At 33.7% G+C, this 25,008-nt stretch overlaps 8 protein-coding genes across 8 annotated transcripts; 4 read left to right on the top strand and 4 right to left on the bottom strand.

Annotated features, from left to right (window-relative positions):
* Window positions 1–63: 63 nt before the first annotated feature.
* On the top strand, window positions 64–4,974 carry PPL_08771 (uncharacterized protein; the record flags this gene model as incomplete). Its single annotated transcript, XM_020579574.1, has 4 exons — window positions 64–100; window positions 588–771; window positions 795–1,815; window positions 2,272–4,974. 4 exons carry the CDS (start codon window positions 64–66, stop codon window positions 4,972–4,974), a joined length of 3,945 nt encoding a protein of 1,314 aa, XP_020430249.1.
* An 80-nt stretch (window positions 4,975–5,054) lies between these two features.
* PPL_08770 (uncharacterized protein) lies at window positions 5,055–6,587 on the bottom strand (the record flags this gene model as incomplete). The annotated part of the gene is made up of 1 exon (XM_020579573.1): window positions 5,055–6,587. The coding sequence occupies one exon, from the start codon at window positions 6,585–6,587 to the stop codon at window positions 5,055–5,057; it is 1,533 nt and encodes a 510-aa protein (XP_020430248.1).
* Window positions 6,588–7,516: 929 nt separating this feature from the next.
* PPL_08769 (uncharacterized protein) lies at window positions 7,517–14,601 on the top strand (the record flags this gene model as incomplete). The annotated part of the gene is made up of 8 exons (XM_020579572.1): window positions 7,517–7,661; window positions 7,726–8,323; window positions 8,789–9,117; window positions 9,250–11,363; window positions 11,384–11,499; window positions 11,708–11,782; window positions 12,563–13,988; window positions 14,095–14,601. 8 exons carry the CDS (start codon window positions 7,517–7,519, stop codon window positions 14,599–14,601), a joined length of 5,310 nt encoding a protein of 1,769 aa, XP_020430247.1.
* A 602-nt stretch (window positions 14,602–15,203) lies between these two features.
* On the top strand, window positions 15,204–16,796 carry ivdA (isovaleryl-CoA dehydrogenase; the record flags this gene model as incomplete). Its single annotated transcript, XM_020579571.1, has 4 exons — window positions 15,204–15,468; window positions 15,616–15,879; window positions 15,993–16,314; window positions 16,373–16,796. The coding sequence occupies 4 exons, from the start codon at window positions 15,204–15,206 to the stop codon at window positions 16,794–16,796; spliced, it is 1,275 nt and encodes a 424-aa protein (XP_020430246.1).
* Window positions 16,797–17,262: 466 nt separating this feature from the next.
* PPL_08767 (uncharacterized protein) lies at window positions 17,263–17,916 on the bottom strand (the record flags this gene model as incomplete). Its single annotated transcript, XM_020579570.1, has 2 exons — window positions 17,263–17,711; window positions 17,904–17,916. 2 exons carry the CDS (start codon window positions 17,914–17,916, stop codon window positions 17,263–17,265), a joined length of 462 nt encoding a protein of 153 aa, XP_020430245.1.
* A 128-nt stretch (window positions 17,917–18,044) lies between these two features.
* Window positions 18,045–21,718, bottom strand: PPL_08766 (kelch repeat-containing protein; the record flags this gene model as incomplete). Its single annotated transcript, XM_020579569.1, has 5 exons — window positions 18,045–18,124; window positions 18,247–18,303; window positions 19,139–19,283; window positions 19,657–21,575; window positions 21,649–21,718. The coding sequence occupies 5 exons, from the start codon at window positions 21,716–21,718 to the stop codon at window positions 18,045–18,047; spliced, it is 2,271 nt and encodes a 756-aa protein (XP_020430244.1).
* A 260-nt stretch (window positions 21,719–21,978) lies between these two features.
* PPL_08765 (uncharacterized protein) lies at window positions 21,979–22,287 on the bottom strand (the record flags this gene model as incomplete). Its single annotated transcript, XM_020579568.1, has 1 exon — window positions 21,979–22,287. One exon carries the CDS (start codon window positions 22,285–22,287, stop codon window positions 21,979–21,981), a length of 309 nt encoding a protein of 102 aa, XP_020430243.1.
* A 1,158-nt stretch (window positions 22,288–23,445) lies between these two features.
* Window positions 23,446–24,978, top strand: PPL_08764 (uncharacterized protein; the record flags this gene model as incomplete). The annotated part of the gene is made up of 1 exon (XM_020579567.1): window positions 23,446–24,978. The coding sequence occupies one exon, from the start codon at window positions 23,446–23,448 to the stop codon at window positions 24,976–24,978; it is 1,533 nt and encodes a 510-aa protein (XP_020430242.1).
* Window positions 24,979–25,008: the final 30 nt, after the last annotated feature.

Below are 25,008 nucleotides of genomic sequence, written 5' to 3'. Positions count from 1 at the left end.
TCCATCCGCCGTACTCTACTTCATGTTGGTACACCAATACATCTCGCTGAACTTATCATGAACATGATCTCTGGCTCTACCGCTCAAGTTCTGGTCAATGGTTATCTCACTGACCAATCGCGCTGAACCGTGGTACCAAGCAAGGCGATCCGCTTTCGGCCACTCTGTTCGTTCTAGTCATTGAATGTTTATCTCGTTGCATCAGGTTGTGCCCTGCCGTTGGACTACCAATAAACGACCACGGACACACGCTCAAAATCAACCAATTCGCCGATGATTCCCTGGTAGAGCCAGAGATCATGTTCATGATAAGTTCAGCGAGATGTATTGGTGTACCAACATGAATACTAACCAGGGATTTTGCCATATATCCTAGTTTCGACTTCTGTTTGAACAAAAAGATGTAGGACAGATCCCTATTATTGAGAATTTCATTATTTAAACAAAAGTACTTGATAAGTTGATTGCTGCGAGAGACCTTGTTCATAAAATAATAAAATAGTTTTTTAAAAATTGAGATTTTTGCTGATTCCACATTTTATGGTTTGAATAATTCTCTAAATTTTCACAAATATATTTATGATCAGATAAAACAAAACCTTGTACTATTATACCAATGATCACCAATACCTATAGAATCATTAATGTAATCATCTATTGTATTATTATTCAATATTTAATTTGTAGAGTCTTACTATCGAATCATTCAATAGTATATGCACAATGTACAGGTATGTTTTCAATTCAATATGAGATCGAAAGTTTATTTAAGTAATTTAATTACTAATTACTAGTAATTCAAATTGTTATGTTGTGTCTATAGATTCTGCAGAAAAACCTATTATAGATGATTGGGGTTTCGAATTGATCGGAGCTGGTGGTAATGCTAGTCTGTTGTCGAGATGGGTGGTGAACGACACTGATCAATCGCCAATCAAATTCTGTTTGGATGATCAATGTGGATCGCCAGACTACCGACTCGATGGTTTCTACTATGCCTTTTTCAGCATGAATGAATCGATAGCGAGTGGTGCATCACCACCATCGACAACATCGATTCAACAGAATTTCACAGCACCTCCCATCAAAAACGATGAACAACTATCGTATATACTCTATTTCTTTGCTTCGTCGACTAGTTTCATTACGGGATCGATCAAATTCCAACTTGAGGTGTATATCGACGAGAATACAGTGGCGGTTCTCAGCAACACCATTTACCAACAGCAACACAAGATCGACGTCACCGACTATGTTAACATGCCACCGTTAATCCACAGACTTTCATTCATACTTACCTACAGTTCATCTGGTAGTAACAACGTTGAAAACAATCAAAGTAGTGGAGATATTAGTGACATTGGCAGTAATAATAGGTTCTCAAGAAACGGTATTCTACTGTCAAACATTATCTTGAGAAGAGAACCAAAAGTAAAACAACCATTGGATTTATATGTGGATGTGGTTAGGGGTTCTGATAGGACGGGCTACGGAACTAAGCAATTGCCATTCTCATCGATTGCAATGGCACTGGCATGGATACAGACTACCTTTACTATCTACTTGGCCGATGGAAACTACTGTGGATATCATGCCGCTGGCGTTGTGGATTCATCGATATCGATCATCGGTCAATCGGCGGACAACACAGTTATAAACGGTCAACAGAGTATACAACCACTGCATTTCCTGACGTCGGAAGCGAGTGAACTGCTTTTGTTGAATCTAACATTTATCAATGCCTACTCCAGTAGTATGTCCGACGGTGGCGCCGTTCTAAACGTGAACAACGCCAACAACGCAACTCTCCACAATGTATATATGTATAACAATACCGACTTTTCCAATAGAGGAACGATAGCGGTGACCGATAGTGCATCAGTAAACATCACCGGTTGTCGATTCCGCTATTCTCAATCGATCGTTTCCACCAATAATCCTGCGATCAACATCAACTCGAAAGAAGTTAAACTCTATGTTTACGACAGCGAATTCCGCGAACAATACTATATAAACTCTGCCATTGCCAAGCGAATCGTGGTAGACTACTCTCGCTTCTACGAGAGGAATCTACTGGTTAATAGGTGCGCCATTTCCACATCGCTAACCGATCTCGTTATCAGTAACAGTCATTTCAACAAATCGGCAAATGGTTTGCTCTGTTTGATTCACTCCAGTGCCAACATTGTCAACACTGAGATGCTAGAGGTTGGATACCAGATGCTCAACGCGCTCAACAGTAGTGTTACTTTCGACAATTGTTCCATTCAGTTCTGGAGCAATATCAACGATTCACTTGTCTATTTAAATGAATATTCGACAGTTAAATTCCAACGGTCAATAGTATATCCAGCTGCAACACAAAACACTCCGATCATTTTGTTTCAAGCGATAGGTTCGTGGCTGGTGATCAACAACACTCTGCTTTCAGCCAGCAGAGAATCACTACTCTACCAGATAATAGATGGCGATCTACTGGTCGTAGATTCAACCATGTACAATATCAGTACAAAGATAATCTATGCATCCGGCTCCAATGTAGTGTTTCACCAGGTGACCACGCGCAATTTTACCGATTTGGATGTATCGGATTTATTTTCATTCAACATGATGAACAAACGGACGAGAATGGTTAAATTCCTAGATTGTACATTCCATATGGTGTATGGAGTGTTTCGATTCGTAAACTCGAATCTCTACATTGCCAACACGACGATGCAGGATATGGCGTTCACCGGATTCTACTTTGACGGCTACTCTGAAGTGTTAATACAAAGCTCTACGTTCGATCGAATTTCCACCGGTAAAATATTTGTATTTCGATCTTCTGGATTCATAAAGATTGGCGAATCGAAATTCCTAAACCTAATTTCCAATTCTATCATATCGGTTCGCACCAAGCTATTTTTGGTGGCTAGCAACACCTTGTTTTTAAATAACTTTGGTTATACCGGTGGAGTGGTCAATGTCGGTGGTACAGACAATAGAGTAGAGTTTTATAATTGTATTTTCACAAACAATTCCGTTAATGTAAATGGTGGTATCGTTTACTCGGTTGGAAAAGTCGATATTACATTCAACAACTGTAAGTTCTACAATAACAGCGCCAACCAAGGTGGAATCGCATTTTTCATAAAGGAACCACCAATTTTCAATGCATGTGAATTCAGTGGGAATCATGCAAATCTCGGTGATATCATGGCATCTACACCAAACCAGCTTATTCTGACAAACGGTAGCTTCCCAGAAGTAGTTCTTTCCAATGTTACACAATTCACTGGGTCCATTCAGATTGGAGATATTCTGAATCAGATTAGTACCTATCAACATATTAAACACACTGTTTATCTACAGGTTGGTGGTACCACGATTGCTTCTTCTCCCTTTATAAATGGTAGTGCCTACTTTGATTCAATCGATATCATAGGAGTGGTTGGTACTAATTCTACGGTTGTCTTTACCAGTAGCTCAAATCTTATACTACCAATGAAGTTACCATATAATGTATCTGTGCTACCATGTAATTCAGGTTACTATCCAATTGACTCCTCTACGCAATGTTCGATATGTCCATCTGGAAGTTATGGGTATGACGGAAACAAATGTATTTCATGTCCACAGAATGCACTTTGTCAAGGTGGTGATCAAGTTTCAACGAGACCTGGATATTGGTTTGATGAAAATCAATTTCCAAGAGTGATTTATGATTGTGATCAATCATCACATTGCTTGGAGAATAACACGTGTCTTGAACATACATTTGGTGTTCTTTGTTCATCGTGTAACAACACCGAACAATATTATTCATGGTTTGGAAGTTGTATCGAATGTACTCAGACCAACAAACTGGTAATTGCTATTGTTATCATTGGAATGATTCTCCTCGTTCTTTGGTCACATAAATCAGATTCATCATCAGGTCTGATGAATATTGTTGTCTATTTCGCACAAACAATCATGGTACTTTCGAAAGGTGTTAATTTCAGTATTCTTTCACTCCTGAATCTCCAATTGGAAAGTGGAGGATCATCAATCATTGGATCGATATGTCCAGGACCATTCGATTATTACCAGAGACATTATACGACGTTCCTTGTTTTCCCAGCAATTATTTTCATTCTCCTCATTTTCACAATAATCATCACGATTATCAGAAAGTTTAAACCGAATGACCAACCAATATTTCCAAGACAATTTGGATCATTTGTCAAGTTATTGATGAATATTTATTCACCAATCAGCACTGCAACATTTACAATATTCTTTTGTCAACAAATTGGAATTGGTAACTCGGTTTTAGTCACAGATTCATCAGTTCAATGCTCTGGAAATCAATATCGAACAGCACTCAAAGTCAGTTATTCAATGTTGGTTGTTGTTCTTGGAATTCCAATGATTATTTTCATCTTATTATTCAAGAATCGAAAACACAATAACGATGCATCAATCATTCGAACATATGGAGCATTCATCTTGAAATACAAAACATCATATTATTATTGGGATGTAATATTATTATTCAGAAGATTGGTGATTGTATTGGTGTCGATTATGGATCAAGACACACCAATCAGATCATTCCTTTTGATTGGAGTATCTCTGATCAGTGTCCTTCTTCAATTGAAACATTCACCGTTCATCAGTGAAGGTGATAATCAACTTGAATTGGTATCACTGATATTGATATTCATTTCATGTATTTACCTTGGAAATGAAATTGAATCATATCTTGAAGATTGGATCATCATCGTTTGTTGTATTTCATTTGCCATTTATTTATTATATATTATTTATACACATTATCGAATTTCAATTCTCAAACGAATCAATCATTATCTTTCAATTCTCAGTCGTGGAAGGTTTGGATATGAACAACTACACAATGAAATGGAAGAAGATCCACAAGATGACCACAATCAATTTGAAATTCCAATTTTAAAAAATAAAGTCAATGAAAATGAAGAGATTGATTGATTAATATTAAAAATAAAACTATAAAATATTTTCAGAATTCGGAGTGGTTGTTCAAAGATTGTTAATTAAAATTATTTAATTTAATGATAACTATGATATTTATGATGATTATGGTGTCTCTTCTTTATGATATATACAACTAATACGAGTAAAAGTATACCGGCTATAGAACCAACGATGATACCTGCGATTGCACCGGGACTAAGTCTACCTTCGGAGGGACAAGACATTTCAGTGATATCGTAGTTACCAGTGAATTTACATCCAGCTCTACCACCGTTTGAACATGAAACCAAACTATCAGTATCGGAGGTGATGTTGTTGATTACAATATCAGAGTCATCACAGAAGATAGGGTTGATAGAGTCTTTGATTAGATTATGTGAAAATGTTACTCCGTTGAACGAGTTGGACGCTACGTTGTCGATGTACAGTACACTACCGGAACCGTCGGGACCAACAGAGTTACCTGTGAAAGTGGTATTGGTAAGTTTGAGAGTTTGTGCATCGAAGATGTAGATGGCACCACCCGATTGCAGTGCATAGTTCGATGCGAAAACACAGTTGGTGACAAACAATGCACCGTGGTTAAGAGCGATCGCACCACCAAATGCCGATGCATTGTTATTGTTGATGAGAGTACCGGCGATAATAAAGGTACCGATCGAGTTGAAAGAGATTGGTGCACTTCCAACGTTGTTGGAAATCACTGAGTTGTAGAGCTGAACAAAGTTTTGGAACAGCATCATTACACCGCCTCCCATTGGATCTACTACACGCTGGACAGAGTTGTTGGTTAGGGTCATGTTGTTGATAATCACATTTCCATTGTTACTAAATTTCAAGATGGAACTTCCTCCGACGTTGGAATCGATGAGAACATTGCTCATTGTAATCGTTCCATTCACTAAGTAAATGATACCGTTGTTTCCTTGATTGCCAACGATGTTGCTATTGGAAATGTTCACTTGACAGAAGTTGGTGGTATAGAAAACCGATCCGAAAGTACCAGAGTTGTTGGTGAACGTCGAGTTGGAGAAGGTGATATAGGAGTTCAGTGTTGTCTGGAGAGAAACGACACCACCATAGTATGCATTGCAATTGGAGACAACAACATTCTCCAGTAGCAATATGGTGTTGGAGTAGTTGGTAGTGATATAGATGACACCACCGTAGACACCGTGGAATCCCGTACCGTTGACAATGTTTAGGTATTGGAGTGTCAAGACAACGTCACCGTGCTTCTGCTGACTATCCATAATACTAAAGAGCAAACCATTCTCTGCCAGATCGACAGTGGCATATGCATTTGGATTACCCTGCACGGTGAGTGTTATGTTTACCAAATTGATATTGGTGTTGTTTGGACCGGTGTATGTGTAGTTACCCAAATCCAGCACGATATTAGTTGAGTTGGTGGCACTGAGAGCAACAGCGATATTAGGACATGCATTATCTGTTGTGTTTCCACATGGCATAGTATATTGAACGATATTTGGATTCAAAATTAGCAGTGTTTCGGCTTCTACTTGTGAAAGTACAAGTTGATCACCAAGAAAAACTCCAAATACTAAAAATAGTGAAAATATTAATGAATATTTTAATTTAAACATTTTTTTTTTAAATACAAATAATAATGTATGAGTTATTATTTAATATAAATAGATTAACCTTAGTTTAAAAAAAGTAACTCATTTTTAATTTAACAATGTTGTTGGTGCCACCTTTAAAAATCTTAAAAATTTGGATATTTCAATAAATATCTAGGTGATAGTTTTTTTGATTTTTACTTACTAGATTATGGTCCCATTTATTTTCAAAGTGGGTGTGTGTTAAAATCTTTTGGAATTAGTAACACGCCAGCACCGATGATAGGAATCTTGACTTGATTAATAGAGAAATGAGAAATTTCATATCCTATCATCTTTTATTTATTGATTTCTCTTTCAAAAATAAAGAGTGATATTTGAATTTAGATATTGTTTGATTAGACTTTAATTTGCGAGAATCATTAAATTGTAGGAAAAGATAAGATTGATTTGTATAAATATTTGAAATGACCTGGTAGAGAATAAAATAAATTAATTCTTATATAAAAAAAAATATGAAAAACCATGTCTTAAAGATTAAAATTTTTTTCAAGTCACAACTTTAAAAATCATTAATGTTTATAGGATAAATTTGGTATCAATAGACTCGTCTAGTGATTATCTATCATAATATCTTTGTTTAATTTCGTGAGGTTTTCAATTCGAAAGCTAATGAGTGTGATCCAACCAAAAACCTAGGTACATTCGAATGTGATAGGTTGTATAAAGATCGGATTATCTCTTTTGAACAAAAAACAAACTATTACACTACCCAATGGTGATCAATTAACAAGAAGACAAAAAAGCAAAGAGAAAAAAAAGAGACCATTTTTTTCAAATAAAAAATCAATAAAAATCTGAAAAAAAAAAGTGTAAAAACTGATCTAATATTTACAATTTAGTTATTTTAATCTATTATTAGTTCTGCTGCTATCTAGGCATAATGTAATACAATGATAATGAATATATCAAATCAATATGTATATAGTCTATTTCTATTTTTTTATTTAATAATATTATTTTTCGAAAATTTAACAATAGTTTCATCATCATCACAATGTTCAGGTATGTCAAAATCTAATCATAATATGTGTATAAGTAATAGATATATTAAAATTAAACTTTTAACTTTTAATTTAATCAATTGTTTGATTTTAATTAGAAACAATTGATAGACCAATTTTAGATGATTGGGGTTTCGAGATGATTGGTAGTGGTAATCTTGATTCACCTTGGGTGACAAAAGATAATAATATATCCAAGATTGAATTTTGTACGGATGATATATGTGGATCACCCGATTATCAACTCTATGGATTCTACTATGCGTTTTTCCCAATTACCAAAGGACATACCTATGACTATATGTCATTATCACAACAATTCGACTTGTTAGATTATACTGTCGATAACGAAACCAAATACTATCTCGATTTCTTTGTATCATCACGAACCTTCATACCTCAAACCACAAAATTCGAATTCACAGTAACTATAGACCATATAAAGGTTGTACTAATAAGCAACTCTATATATTCACAAAGTCATCGAGTAGATATAACCGACTTAATAAGAGATAATAATAATAATACAATACATACAATTACTTTTCAATTATACTATGGAAGTATAAGTGGTAGTAGTAATAGTAGTAGCAATAATAATAATAATAATATTGGTTTTGATGATGTACCAGATGGTATTCTTTTGTCGAATACTATAATAAAGAAAACACCAATAAGCAGGAAATCAATGGATTTGTATGTAGATATCTTGAATGGATCGGATAGAACAGGAGATGGATCTAAAGAGGCACCATTCTCATCGGTTGGGATGGCAATCGAGTGGATCAGTCCGCTCTATACTATCCATGTGGCAGATGGAAGCTACTGTGGATACTATGCATCTTGTATGATTAACATGCCACTCTCAATTGTTGGTCAGTCCGCTCAAACCATTCTAAATGGCCAGAATCGAATCAAACTATTACATTTGAATGCAGGACCATATTCAAGATTGACATTCTCCAACTTTGCGATAACCAATTCATTTTCGAGTCTAATGGTACACGGTGGATCTGTCATACACGTTAAAGATAGCTGGACTATAGAGATGGAGAATATGAGCATCACAAACTCCTATAATTCTCTGGAGAATGGAGCGATAGTAGTTACTGAAGGATCGTCAGTTTCGATCAACAATTCATATTTTCTAAACAATTCGAGAGATGCCTGTCCAACCATCGATATCACTTCAGTAGATGCTACGCTATCGATCGCCAATACCGAAATGAATGAACTCTCTGCTATTACATCGAATTTCGCGCAAGTTTATGTTTCATCGTCTATATTCAATCCGAATGCCCCGAGATTTAGCGCAACGCTGTGTCTCTTTTCATTCTACCTTACGGAATCACTCTTTAAAGACTGTGAATTCAATAACCATAAACGAACTATCTTTTGTATGGTAAAATCGAGTGTGGAGATAGAGGACAGTCAGTTCAATGAAAATGAATTCATACATATCGATGTTTTCAAAAGCAATGCTACCGTTAGTAATTGTACAATCGGTTATGTCACACCAAACTTTCCTTCCATTATCAGCTTGAATGAACATTCAAACTTTTTTTTGCGGAACTGTTTGGTGTATAAATCCTATGGAAATTCAGTGGTGACTCTTATTCAAGTGGTTAGTTCAACAATGGTTGTTGATAACTCTCAGATATCTGCTACCACTGGATCAACGGTATTCAATATAGTCAATGGAGATCTCTCAGTTAGGTGGTCTCTATTCGCAGAAAATGATATGGTAATTACCTATGCATTCAGTTCCAACGTACAATTCGAGAACACACTCTTTAGAAACATCAAAACTCAATCGTATATATTTATGTTCCAAATGCAAAACATACCACCAAAGTATATTATATTCAAAGACTGTATCTTTGAGGATATCGCCGCTAAGCTGAAATTCGAAAACTCTAATCTCAGGTTGATAAACACCACTCTAAGGAATATGCGAAACTCCAACCTCTTTTTCCAAGGCTACTCCAATGTCGAGATTCACAACTCATCGTTTTTGAACTTTAACAATCAAATAGTTTTTTACTTTACATCAGTTGGATCTCTCAATATTACTGGTTCAAAGTTTCGTAACAACGATGTTTATTCATTGTTGTATTTTTCGAACGCTCAAGTAAACACAGTAGTATCGGACACGGTGTTTTTAAACAACCAGGGTCTTGACGGAACCATTGGTAATTTAGATAGTCACATCAGCGATATCTCTTTCTTTAATTGTACTTTCAAAAATAACACTTCATTTGGTCCAGGAGGAGTCGTTTATACCACCGGTCAGAACAACGTGGTATTTAAAGATTGTACTCTAACAAATAACACTGCGTTGCAAGGTGGAATTTCTTATTTCTTCTACATTCAACCGATATTTATTAATTGTACAATAGAGAATAATGGTGCAGTATTTGGTAATGTCAGTGCATCTCTTGTGAATCGTCTGATACTTAGCGATGGAGTATTCCCAGAGATTGTCACTTCCAATCGCACCCAATTCACTGGTACCATTAAATCATGTGATATACTAAATCAAACCTATCCATCACAACCATCGAGTGTCTTGGTTTATCTGCAGGTTGGTGGTAATACCATTGCTTCTTTGCCTTTTATCAATGGAAGTGTCAATTTTGAATCGGTGGAAATCGTTGGACAAGTTGGAAGTTCCTCTACAATATCATTTGTTAGTAGCTACAGATCACTTAAACCATTGACACTACCATATAAGGTGACTATTTTACCATGCAATCCTGGATACTATCCTATAGAATCATCAACACTTTGCTCAGTTTGTCCACCTGGAAGTTATGGATATGATGGAAACAAATGTATTTCATGTCCACAAAATGCATTCTGTGAAGGCGGTCAACAGGTTTCGACGAGACCTGGGTATTGGTTTGATGAAAATCAATATCCAAGAGTGATTTACGATTGTGAACAATCATCACATTGCTTGGCAAATAGCACTTGTCTTGAACATACATTTGGTGTTCTTTGTTCATCGTGTAACAACACCGAACAATATTATTCATGGTTTGGAGGTTGTATCGAATGTACTCATACCAACAAACTTGTTATTGCTATTGTTATCATTGGAATGATTCTCCTCGTTCTTTGGTCACATAAATCAGATTCATCATCAGGTCTGATGAATATTGTTGTCTATTTCGCACAAACAATCATGGTACTTTCGAAAGATGTTAATTTCAGTATTCTTTCACTTCTCAATCTCCAATTGGAAAGTGGAGGATCATCAATCATTGGATCGATATGTCCAGGACCATTCGATTATTACCAGAGACATTATACGACGTTCCTTGCTTTCCCAGCAATTATTTTCATTCTCCTCATTTTCACATTAATCATCACAATTATCAGAAAGTTTAAACCGAATGACCAACCAATATTCCCAAGACAATTTGGATCGTTTGTCAAGTTATTGATGAATATGTATTCACCAATCAGCACTGCAACATTTACAATATTCTTTTGTCAACAAATTGGAATTGGTAACTCGGTTTTAGTCACAGATTCATCAGTTCAATGCTCTGGAAATCAATATCGAACAGCACTCAAAGTCAGTTATTCAATGTTGGTTGTTGTTCTTGGAATTCCAATGATTATTTTCATCTTATTATTCAAGAATCGAAAACACAATAACGATGCATCAATCATTCGAACATATGGAGCATTCATCTTGAAATACAAAACATCATATTATTATTGGGATGTAATATTATTATTCAGAAGATTGGTGATTGTATTGGTGTCGATTATGGATCAAGACACACCAATCAGATCATTCCTTTTGATTGGAGTATCACTGATCAGTGTCCTTCTTCAGTTGAAACATTCACCGTTCATCAGTGAAGGTGATAATCAACTTGAATTGGTATCACTGATATTGATATTCATTTCATGTATTTACCTTGGAAATGAAATTGAATCATATCTTGAAGATTGGATCATCATCATTTGTTGTATTTCATTTGCCATTTATTTATTATATATTATTTATACACATTATCGAATTTCAATTCTCAAACGAATCAATCATTATCTTTCAATTCTCAGTCGTGGAAGGTTTGGATATCAACAACTACCGAATGAAGATGATTATTCAATCGATTTACTTTCAAAAGAAATCAAGTATAACTCATCACCGCATGTGGTGGATGAAGAGATTGAAAATGATACTGAAATTTAATAAAGAAATTTAACATATGCCAATACAAATATATATTCAGATCGTCTACAAAGAGAAATAAAAGGATCTTATCTTTTAATAAATCTTTATTTTAATAGTTACTATTAAAATAGGATGTTTTTATATGGAGATAATTGACAAAGAAGAAGTTTATATATATAAAGAATTCTGTGTGAAACAAATTTCAATAATTAAATATTTCAACAAAAACAAAGCAATATAATTTGTTTTTTTGTAAATTAAATCTTTAAAAATTGTTCACTGAATTTTGTAGAATATAACATATATTACTAATATTTTCGAAAAGTTGAAGATAGTTGAACTCTAAAACTAGAGTGTACGATTGAAACATGAAAAATAAGTGTTAAATTAAAACATATTGAAAATGAAAACACTCATCTTTATAAAGATTAGTTTTAAAGTTGAAATTTTAAATCAAGTTGCTTGAATTAAATTTTATATAAACTAACTAGATAGGATATATCTTTCTAGTTCTTTCTTGTTTATTATATTAGAAAGAACTATTATTTTTTCTGATTTATAAATCACAAAACGTGATTATTAAAAAAACAAATTCATAGAAAAAAAAAATTAAAAAAATAAAAAAAAATAAAATAAAAAAAAAACGAAACGAAAAAAAATATTTTTTTTATTATTTTTTTCTTAATTTTAATCAATTTATTTTATTTTATTAATAATAAATAATATTAATAAAAGTTTAGAGATAATATAGAAAGAACTAGAAAGATGGATAAAGATCATAGTGGAAGTGAAGATGAACAAGATAACTATGAAGAGTTAACTGACGAGCAACTCAATGAATTGAATGCGTTGTCATCGAATAGAAACGATCCTTTCCGTGTAGCACTCGGTGTTGCACCAGCAAAGAATGCTACACCCGTTGGTGTTTGGGGAAATCTATCTTCATTCTTACAGTCACCAACATCCTCATCATCATCATCAACAACAACAATAACACAACAACAACAATCAACAACTGAAGAAGTAGAGGGAGAAGAAGCTGAAGATGGTAGTGATGACGATGAAGGTGAAATCATTGGTACTATCGGTGAGAACGGTGAGTTGAGTGAATCACTCAAGACACTGACTATCTCGCATGCCAAACAGACAGCCACTCATTTGGTAATCGATACCAACGCTATTTTGCACTCGTCGACACGTCTTGACACCCTTGGAAAGGTGCTCTACACTATCGAAGAGGTTCTCGATGAGGTCAGAGACAAGAAGACACAGTTGTATCTCGAGACATTCCCATTTGAGATCAAAACAAGACAGCCTACACCAGAGTCTTATCAAGCGGTCGTTGACTTCTCACACAAGACTGGTGATTTCGCTTCGTTGTCGACCGTCGATCTCAAGGTACTGGCATTGGCACACACACTTCATGCCGAACACGATGGATTAGATACATTAAAGACATCACCAGAACCAACTAAACCAGCACCAAGACCAACTAATAATAACAATAATAATAGAAATAATAATAATAACAATCCAGAACAAAAGAAGAAAAAGAAAAATAACAATAAGAAGAAGAAGGCTGCTGCCGCGGTAGTACAAAAGGATACATGTTGTTCACACGATCATGGAAAGGTAGAAGAGAAGAAAGATAATAGTAGTAAAGTAGTAGTAGATACATGTTGCTCACCAGCTACCACTACTCCACATACACACCAAGTTGTAGATACATGTTGTTCACCAGCATCCACTACGACTTCAACAGAACCAGCTACAACTACAACTACAACAGAACCAACTACAACTGCTACTACTACAGAATCAACAAAAGAAATAACAGAAGATAATAATAATAATAATAATAATCAATCACAACAAAAGAAAGGTAAAAAGAATAACAAAAAGAATAGTTTAATTGTTAATATGGATGAGCTGCCAGAGGAAGACCCATCTAAATTTGTAGATCCAAGAGAAATACTCGAAAAGATGAAAAAGCAACGTGAAGCAGAGGAAGAGGAACGCAGAAAGAAGAGAAAGGATAAAGAGGATGAAGGTGAATGGATCACCCCAGACAACATTAAAGCTAAATTAGAGAAATCACAATTTGTTACAGGTGAAGAGATTAAACATGTAAAAGTTGCATGTATTACAAGTGATTTTTCAATGCAAGTAAGTAAACATAAACATATAATAATAATAATAATAATAACTTAATAGTAATGATCTTCAACATTTGTATATTTATTAACTTTTTTCGTTTATTATAATTTTATAGAATGTTATGTTACAAATGGGATTAAATTTATTAAGTGTAGATGGTTTAGTTGTTAAACAGGTGAAACAATTCGTTTTGAAGTGCTATTCGTGTAATACAACCACCTTGGATTTCAGTAAGGTTTGGTGCGGTGCCTGTGGTAATCAAACCATGGTCAAAGCTATGACTTGGGTCGATCGCTTCGGAAATGTTCGTGTCGGCAAGGGTTCCGGCAAGCAATTTAACAATCGTGGCAAGAAGTTCTCGATGCCCAAGGCCAAGGGTGGCAAGTACCACACCGATATGGTGTTCACCGAAGAGCAGTACATCCATCGTCTCAAGGTCACCGGCAAGTACTACCAGAAGAAGAAGTCGTCGACCGACAACGCCATCGGTGACGAATCATTTGAATCTGGTTTCTCGTTTGCCAAACCCGGTGCTGACATCACCATTGGTTTCGGTGGACGTAATCCAAATATCGCTCGTCGTAAGATTGGTAAGAAAAATAAATCGATTTCCAATCATTAATAATAATAATAATGATAATAAACAACAGACAACAATAACAATAATGATATTAATAATAATAATGATGACGACGACGACACTAACAATTAAAAATCAGATTTATTGAGAGATAATTAATTACAACTAATCAACCAACCAATCAATCAATAAATATCATTACACACTTTTTTAAATAAAAAAAAAACACAAAAATAATAATACAAAATAAAATAACTTTATTTATTTTTTTTTTTTGAAAAAAAACAAACAAATGAATCTAAATTTATCTATCATTACACCATACCAAAATATTTGATTCGTTCGGTATTGGTAACACGCCAATTAAGGGGTGGGAACAAGTCACTAATTGAATGACTGCCCCACTTTCATCGGATTTCTGTTTGCAAAAAAAAAATGTTGATGAAATTTCATTTTAACATGTTGTGTGAAGTGTAAAAAAAAAAAAAAAAAAAAAAAAAAAAAAAATACAAGAAAATTGATAGTTTTGTTGGGATCATAAAAAAACAATAATAATTTTCATATTTATTTTTGATTTTTGTTGTTGTGGTTGTTGCTATTAACTATAGTTTGTTTAATTTTATATATAGATATATTATTTAAATATGTTTAGATCGATTATCAGTGGTTCAAAAGCAACCTTTTTGAATGGAGTTGTCAGTCGTCAAGTGAAGTTGGTGCGTAACTTCTATAGCAATCGTGAGTTGATGGGATTCAGCGAAGAACAAATGCAACTCCAAGAGACCATTCGTCAATTTGCCCAAAACGAACTTGCACCGATCGCCGCCGACGTCGATAAGAACAACGCATTCCCAATGCACATGTGGAAGAAAATGGGTGATTTAGGTCTTCTTGGTATCACTGCTCCATGTAGGTTTCAACAAATGTTAATAACATAACTATATAGCTAGCTAGTTATTTAGAGAAACAAAACAAAACAAAACAAAACAAACAAAAAAGGACGATAATATTAATATCAGTAATTACCAATTTTCAATTTTGTCAAATTAATTTTAGCTGAATATGGTGGATTGGATATGGGATACACTGCACATTGCATTGCCATGGAGGAGTTGAGCAGAGCATCGGCATCGGTTGCTCTCAGCTATGGTGCACACAGCAATCTCTGTGTCAATCAAATCACAAGAAATGGTAATCAGAAGCAAAAGGAAAAGTACCTGCCAAAGTTGATCTCTGGTGATTTCGTTGGTGCTTTGGCCATGTCCGAACCAAACGCCGGTTCCGATGTCGTTTCAATGAAGACCAGAGCCACCAAGACAAGTAAAGTATCACAATATCTCTATATATAATTAGTTTTTAACTTTATAGTAATAACGATGATGAAACTTCCTTCTTTACTTCCTTCTACACTGTAATACTATATCAATTTATAGGTGGAGGATGGGTTTTAAATGGTACAAAGATGTGGATTACCAACGGTCCAGATGCCGATGTTTTAGTTGTCTACGCCAAGACAGATATCAATGCAGGATCGAAGGGTATCACTGCCTTCCTGATCGAGAAGGGAATGAAAGGTTTCTCCACTGGACAGAAATTGGATAAGCTCGGTATGAGAGGTTCAAACACTTGCGAATTGATCTTTGAAGACTGCTTCGTTCCAGATGAAAATGTATTACAAGACGTCGGAAAGGGTGTAAAGGTTTTAATGAGTGGACTCGATTATGAACGTTTAGTATTATCTGCTGGTCCATTAGGGTAATTATAAATAGTTACTATAATATTTTATGTTTAACAAACTTTGATAAATTAACAGAATCTTTATTAATTCTTCACATGTGATTAGTATTATGCAAGCATGTATGGATAATGTTGTTCCATATTTACATCAACGTGAACAATTTGGAAAGAAGATTGGTGAGTTCCAGTTGATGCAAGGAAAGGTTGCAGATATGTATACAATTATGAATGCAAGTCGTTCCTACGTCTATTCGGTTGCCAAGTCGGCCGACAATGGTTACACCTCGAGAAAGGATTGTGCCGCCGTCATTCTCTACACCGCTGAGAATGCCACTCAATGTGCACTACAAGCCATTCAGACACTCGGTGGTAACGGTTATATCAACGAGTTCCCAACCGGTCGTTTATTGAGAGACGCCAAGCTATACGAAATCGGTGCAGGTACCAGCGAAATCAGAAGAATGTTGATCGGTAGAGAAATCTTTGCTGAAACTGATTAATATAATATTTATTCAAATCTCTTCAATAAAAATAAGTCACATCATAAAAAGGAGTAATTCAGACGTTTTTCATTTTGAAATATCAATCAATTGGATTGCACAACAACTGAAATTAAGCAAATCACTTATAAACAATCTGATCCATTTTTTAATATCTTGGTCATCAACACAAAACTGTGAATGCAAAAACATTCTTTTTATTTTTAATTATAATAGCATCTTTAAAATCTGTTTTATCCACCTTAAATTAAAGTATTTGTGTTGATTGGTTTATACTTTCTGATAATAGTAATCATTATGTATTTGTTATTATAATATAGAATAGCTTGATTGTGTAAGTGTATTGAGTTTTTAATGATTGATAAAGAGAATGGAATGAGATTAGATAAATGTGATAAAATAAGGATTTTATTCACCATTTTCGATAGTTATAGAAGTGCACTCTTTCCTATAGAATTGATGTGCTTTATTGATTGTTGTTCCGCGAGAGTTGAATTTGATGATTGATTTGTTCAGCAATCTTTTCAGCACTATGTGATAGTGAATTGATTTTGAATACTTTGGTTCCTACGTTCTTTGTACGAATATAAACAGCTTTTGTAAAAATGAAAAGAACACGTTCTGCCTTAACTTCAATGATTTCCGACAATGGTATTTGTTTGGTTGTATTGCTATAGGTATTTGTAAGAGTAGACTCGGTGTTGTTTATGAACTTTACATTATGAATATCTAATCTGTCAAACCTGATATGAACATTGGTTAATCTCATGATGCTTTGATCAAACCCAAGTGTTCCTATCCATCTATCTATTTCCTTTTCACCTTCCGACCATTCTTTAAAGTTTTTTATGTAAGATGTAAATTCATGATTCGTTGAATTATTTGTCTTAACATAAACATCTTTTCCAGTGTCGTCTGTATATTTATTATATCCTTGAGTGGGTACTTGCTTTTGAGACATTTAAACTTATTGTTTTTTATTTAAATTAATAACTATTAAACCAATAGGATATTACAATAATCAAAATGAAAAGATAAAAAGGATTTTTGATTATCCATTCCAACTTTTAACATCAGATATTTTGGAAAATTAAAAATTTGATAAACAATCTTGATCCATTTTTTAATATCTTGGTGATCAAAACAAAACTGTGAATGCCAAAAACTTCTTTTATATTTTTAATTAAAATAGGATTATAATATATCATCATTATTAGTTTACTTTTTTCAAATAAAATATTATATTTTTTATAAAGCAAATGTAAAAACAACAACCAAAAATAGATGTTTATTTACACATCCCATAAAAATCAATATTTTAATATTCACTATTTTTAAAAAAACTGTTTTTTTTTTCACCCTAACAAGGTCCTCTTCCGCAATTAAAACTTCTACTGTCAATGAAACCTCAGGATCTGTCCATTTATTTATTTTTGAATTCAAAAATTACACCGCTTGCGGAAAATTAATTGTAATAATTCTGAATGTTCACTCCAACACCAGCCAACTAATCAAGTAAATGAAATTAACTCTCTTCCCAACCTGCCAACTAATTAATTAAATCAACCAACAACTAAAAAGAAAAAAAAATAGACTACGAAAAAAACTTGATGGTAAATCCATCCTTTTAATACAACTTTTAATAAAACATGTATACCACTTTAGTTATTATAAAAAAAAAAAAAAAAAATAATTCTGAATGTTTCACGTTAGTTTCTTACAAGTATGTTGTTTCGCGAGTTTCTCTTATCAAACATAAATACCACAAGTACTATAGCTACAGACTTTTAATTGGAGGCACTCGTGCATCAAATTAGATGGTCCTATTCGAACTACAGTCGACTTCACCCACCTTACTGCTGCTATCATACATTCGTTATAGCCAGCTGTCCAGTGTAATGTTTGGATGGAACCAATTCAAGCTGGAAAATAACAGACTAATTGCTTAGTTCTTTACCAGTTCGCCTGATCACAAAGTCTTGTTTTCACTGAATCTGTGTGATTATCTCTCTTTCACTTTGGTAGATTTTTTTACTCGTTATTTCTTAAAATATACACCTTTTCCAACATAATATGTATTTTATAATATCTTTGGGTGTATTTCTTGAGATATTAAAAATTATTTTAATTAAGAGATCTTAAAAATAAATTAAAACTAATTATAACTTTTTTGTAAAAAATATAAATTATTTAATGATTGATGGTGTATAAGATGAAGAAAAAATTTCAAAATAGAATGAAATGAGCTAAGGTACATGAGATCAAATATGGATTTTAATATTTTATTCATTTCCACAGTTTTAAAATAGAAAGTGAACTTTTTTCCTATTAAATTAATATACTTTTTTGGTTGTTGTTGTTTGGGGCGAGTTGAATTTGATGATTGATTTGTTTAGCAATCTTTTCAGCTTCATCACATTGGAATACTTTGGTTCCTACATTTTTTGTACGAATATAAACAGCTTTTACAGAAGTGATCCTAACCAACTATCAATTTCTTTTTCACCTTCTGGCCAGTCGGTAAAGTTCTTTAAGGTAGATGATTTCTTTACTTAATAATCTTCTTGACTCAAAAGATAAAGATCTTTTCCATTGTCATCTGTATGTTTAGTATATCCTTGTTCCGCTAGATGATCTTGAGACATTGGATTGAGATAATTTAAATTATTATTATTATTAACAAAGCTTATTAAAATAATTAAAAACATAAAGAAAAAGAATACAAAACCATTTAATGATTGTAAACAACACAGATATTTTGTAAAATTTAAAAATTATGGTTTTATTTTAAACAAATGATTATTTTGAGTTTTGGCTTTCGAAATGTAAGTTACCCTATTTATTATTTTATTATTATTACTGCTGACGCACCGTGGTTTGTAGTGTCAATAAAAATCTCCCAGCAGTCATTTTCTATTGAATATCTATAATGTCTGAATATATTGCTTCTTATTTCAAGGCATCGTACTGCATAGACATAGCTTTCTTTGTCAGATATCTTGCTATAGATCATGCCGAAACCATCTTTGGTCAGTCTGAATGAAGCAAACTCTTTGAGTTGTTGTTTTTGGTTTGTTTCTGTATTGTATCGATAGAATCTGTGACCACTAACGAAATACAGTGATTTATAGCCATCGTAACACACAGATGTAATGTTCACACCCAAATCCCAATCCAGACGAAAATGACTACCAGTTGTGACATCGATACCATATCGATTAAGACGATTCTGACGGTCATTTGGTGAACCAAAGATGATTAGCTTTTCCTTTACAAAGAATGCTTGACAGATATCGACGGTATGAGTATCCATGAAATTCTCAAACTTTAGTTTTTTTAAATTAAACCGAATGATACGCTTCACACCACCGAGTATATAGATATAATATCCACCATCGTAAACTGCCAGTCTATCCTTTCCACAAATGACAGCGGGATCGATGTCTTCGATTAAATCAATTGATATACTATCGAGTGAGAATCTACAATACTTTTGACCATCGACTCCACCAAATATGTATATATGGTTACCAACTGCCACTGTAGATCTCGATGTTCCTTCAAATCTATAGTTTTTAGTATCCTTTATCGATTCTAATGTACCAACTGAATGATTATATAATGAAATTGATTCTTTGTGTGTAGATAAATAATAATAGATTGGTGATGGATTGGCTATTGGTTGCTGAGATGTACTAATAGAGATTGTATTTTTGAGAGCTTGTTGAAGAGTTTCAAGTTCTGTTGGTTCAACAGTGATAAAGTATTCATCGACTGTTTGTTGAACAGCGTATGTAGCTGTATTGAATTCATTATTGTACTTTGCAATAGTATCCAAAATGATGAAATCTGAATTGTTATGAAACTGTTTATTTTGATGTTCAATATCGATATCTGGACATATATACTCGTTGTTGACACAATATTGAGCATATTGTTGGAATGTTTCCGATTGATCGATGATTTCAAGAGCTGTTGGTAAAGTTGTATCATCATTACAATACTTTTGGTCGTCATCATCGCCATCACTACTCTCTTCTTTTTCTTCTTCTCCATCACCACTCTTTTGATTATTATATATGCTATTATTTAATTTGATTATTCTAACTATTTGATTGAGTTCTGTAGTCTTTTGATCGATATCGTCAAGTGTGATATTTTTATCTTTGGTTATAGGTGATTTCAATTTGTGTTCTTCATTGATTAAGAAATCATGTAATATCTTAAAGTGCTCGGTTATTAGTTTCTCTGATGTATCCATTGATTTAAATAGAAAAGTAGATTTCTTAATCGAGTTCCATAGGTAGTTGATGGTTCTTTCGATAAAACATAAGTTTATGTCGTAATCCGCACATTCTTCATTGTCTTGGTTCTCTTCTTCAGCTTCTTCTACAACTTGTTGATCCCCAACTTCTTCTTCCTCCTCTTCAATAAACTCTGTTTGATCATGATCATTATCGGCTTCACCATCATTGTATTCTAATAGCACCTCCTCCTCTTCTCCTATCTCGTATACTCCAGACTGATCATAGTTATCATCTACATTAATATCTTCTTTACTACTTGTATTACTGTTATTATATAATATTTTATAGAATGATTCTCTAATATCTTGAATATTATCCCAATAATCGATATGATCATTGAATTGCTTTAAATGAGTCCTGAGACATCGTTTACACATTAATCTATGACATGGATAACAAATGAATTCAAATGAATCATTATGAACTTTGCATATGTTCTCCATATCTTTGTTACTTGTTGTCAAAGAATAGTCTATTTTCGAAAAAAAAAATCCAATAATATTTACTAGAACTTTATCACCAATTTTTTTTTTTCGAAAATAGACTATTTACAGCTAAAACGCCCAAACCCTTTATTTGGGACTCATTTGTCTGACTAGTTTGAATTAAAAGCATATTTTTCTAATCCTATAAAAATCAACAGAATTAAATTTTTCTCATGACAAGGTACTCTTCTGCTCTACCTAAACTACCTAGGATACAAACCCCAAAAAAATCGACCATTTCAACCAGTATATGGTTGAATACTCAATATTTAAAACACGAACTTAATATCGTTCACCTTGAATAACTTATAATTTTTTGGTTAAACCAAGATAATAAAATATTTCCATAATTGTTAGTGGTTTCAATAAAATTTTCCCAACAGTCATTTTCTAATGAATATTTAAAGTGTTTGAATGTATCTGTTTGTTCTCTTGTTGACCAGGTACGATAGAGGAAGAGATCGGAGTCTTGGATGCGATCAGGGTTGCTTGGAATACATCCGACGGGAGTGAGTCTGGGCGTGTGACGGGAGGGACGATATCAGGAAACAAAGTAGAGGTTGATGGGATTGAATCATTATCATTATTGCTTTCGAGATCGTTCATTGTAAGATCATTTGTTGTGGTTGTTGTATCAGTCGGTGCTGTTGCATTATTGGTTGTTGTGGTTGTTGTTGTTTGATCAGTTGGATCTGACATTTCTTATTCAAGTGATAATTAATAATAATATAAAATAATGTTTTTAATAATATCTTTATATAATTTAATTTTTAACTTTATTTTAATTCTTTTTCTTCACCGTGAATTATTTATTTATTTTCTTTAATTTTATATCTTGAATATTGAATAATCAATTGAATGAATCTTTAACGTCGCGTTAAACTCAATATATTCATTTATTGAGAAGCTTGGCGGCTGAGTGTTGAATACTTAATTTAGAAACAACAGATTCTAATTTAATTATTATTTTGATCTGTTGTTTTGAACTATTACTTATTTAGTTGATTAATTAATTTAATTAATTATAATTGACTGTTTCTTATATGTTGGCTGGTAATTATTATTGATGTTGATTGATAGGTACCGGCATTGCCTTGGCGGCTACCTTATTGTCCTTAGACGGACAACAGTATCTCTTCGAACCTCAAGGCATCGTACTGCATAGAGATAACTTTCTTTGTCGGATATCTTGGTATAGATCATGCCGAAACCATCTCTTGTCAATCTGATTGAAATCGAGATAGTAATTGGTTTCGTTATCGATAGTATAATCTAACAAGTCGAACTGTTTTGATAATTACATAAAGCCATAGGTATGTCCTTTGGTAATTGGGAAAAACGCATAGTAGAATCCATAGAGTTGATAATCGGTTGATCCACATATATCATCCGTACAAAATTCAATCTTGGATATATTATTATCTTTTGTCACCCATGGTGAATTAAAAGTTAAAAGTTTAATTTTATTATATATCTATTACTTATACACATATTATGATTAGATTTTGACATACCTGAACATTGTGATGATGATGAAACTATTGTTAAATTTTCGAAAATTAATTTGAATAAAAGATGATAGTATATGAAATTTCTCATATCTCTATTAATCAAGTCAAGATTCCTATCATCGGTGCTGACGTGTTAGAATCTAAATTTAAAATTTTTAAAAATCAAAAAACTATCACTAGATATTTAGTGAAATATCAGAATTTTTAAGATTTTTAAAAGTGGCACCAACAACATTGTTGCACCTGCAACACTGTAATATTAAAAATGAGTTCCTTTTTTTTAAACTAAGGTTAATCTATTTATATTAAATAATAACTCATACATTATTATTTGTATTTAAAAAAAATGTTTAAATTAAAATATTCATTAATATTTTCACTATTTTTAGTATTTGGAGTTTTTCTTGGTGATCAACTTGTACTTTCACAAGTAGAAGCCGAAACACTGCTAATTTTGAATCCAAATATCGCTCAATATACTATGCCATGTGGAAACACAACAGATAATGCATGTCCTAATATCGCTGTTGCTCTCAGTGCCACCAACTCAACTAATATCGTGCTGGATTTGGGTAACTACACATACACCGGTCCAAACAACACCAATATCAATTTGGTAAACATAACACTCACCGTGCAGGGTAATCCAAATGCATATGCCACTATCGATCTGGCAGAGAATGGTTTGCTCTTTAGTATTATGGATAGTCAGCAGAAGCACGGTGACGTTGTCTTGACACTCCAATACCTAAACATTGTCAACGGTACGGGATTCCACGGTGTCTATGGTGGTGTCATCTATATCACTACCAACTACTCCAACACCATATTGCTACTGGAGAATGTTGTTATCTCCAATTGCAATGCATACTATGGTGGTGTCGTTTCTCTCCAGACAACACTGAATTCCTATATCACCTTCTCCAACTCGACGTTCACCAACAACTCTGGTACTTTCGGATCGGTTTTCTATACCACTAACTTCTGTCAAGTGAACATTTCCAATAGCAACATTGTTGGCAATCAAGGAAACAACGGTATCATTTACGTAGTGAATGGAGCGTTTAAAATGAACAATGTTCTCATCGATTCCAACGTCGGAGGAAGTTCCATCTTGAAATTGAGTAACAATGGAAATGTGATTATCAACAACATGACCCTAACCAACAACTCTGTCCAGCGTGTAGTAGATCCAATGGGAGGCGGTGTAATGATGCTGTTCCAAAACTTTGTTCAGCTCCTCAACTCAGTGATTTCCAACAACGTTGGAAGTGCACCAATCTCTTTCAACTCGATCAGTACCTTGGTCATCGCCGATACTCTCATCAGCAATAACAATGCATCGGCATTGGGTGGTGCGATCGCTCTTAACCAAGGTGAATTGTTTGTCACCAATTGTGTTTTCGCATCGAACTATGCACTGCAATCGGGTGGTGCCATCTACATCTTCGATGCACAAACTCTCAAACTTACCAATACCACTTTCACAGGTAACTCTGTCGGTCCCGACGGTTCCGGTAGTGTATTGTACATCGACAACGTAGAGTTCAACTCGTTTAAAGGAGTAACATTTTCACATAATCTAATCAACGACTCTATCAACCCTATCTTCTGTGATGACTCTGATATTGAAATCAACAACATCACCTCCGATACTGATAGTTTGGTTTCATGTTCAAACGGTGGTAGAGCTGGATGTAAATTCACTGGTAACTATGATATCACTGAAATGTCTTGTCCCCCTGAAGGTAGACTTAGTCCCGGTGCAATCGCAGGTATCATCGTTGGTTCTATAGCCGGTATACTTTTACTCGTATTAATTGTATATATCATAAAGAAGAGACACCATAATCATCATAAATATCATAGTTATCATTAAATTAAATAATTTTAATTAACAATCTTTGAA

This window comes from Heterostelium album (assembly GCF_000004825.1).
Source record: "Heterostelium album PN500 unplaced genomic scaffold PPL_scaffold9, whole genome shotgun sequence".
Taxonomy (NCBI): domain Eukaryota; phylum Evosea; class Eumycetozoa; order Acytosteliales; family Acytosteliaceae; genus Heterostelium; species Heterostelium album.
Note: the sequence above shows the minus strand (reverse complement) of the source record. Positions and strands in the feature narration are given on the sequence as shown.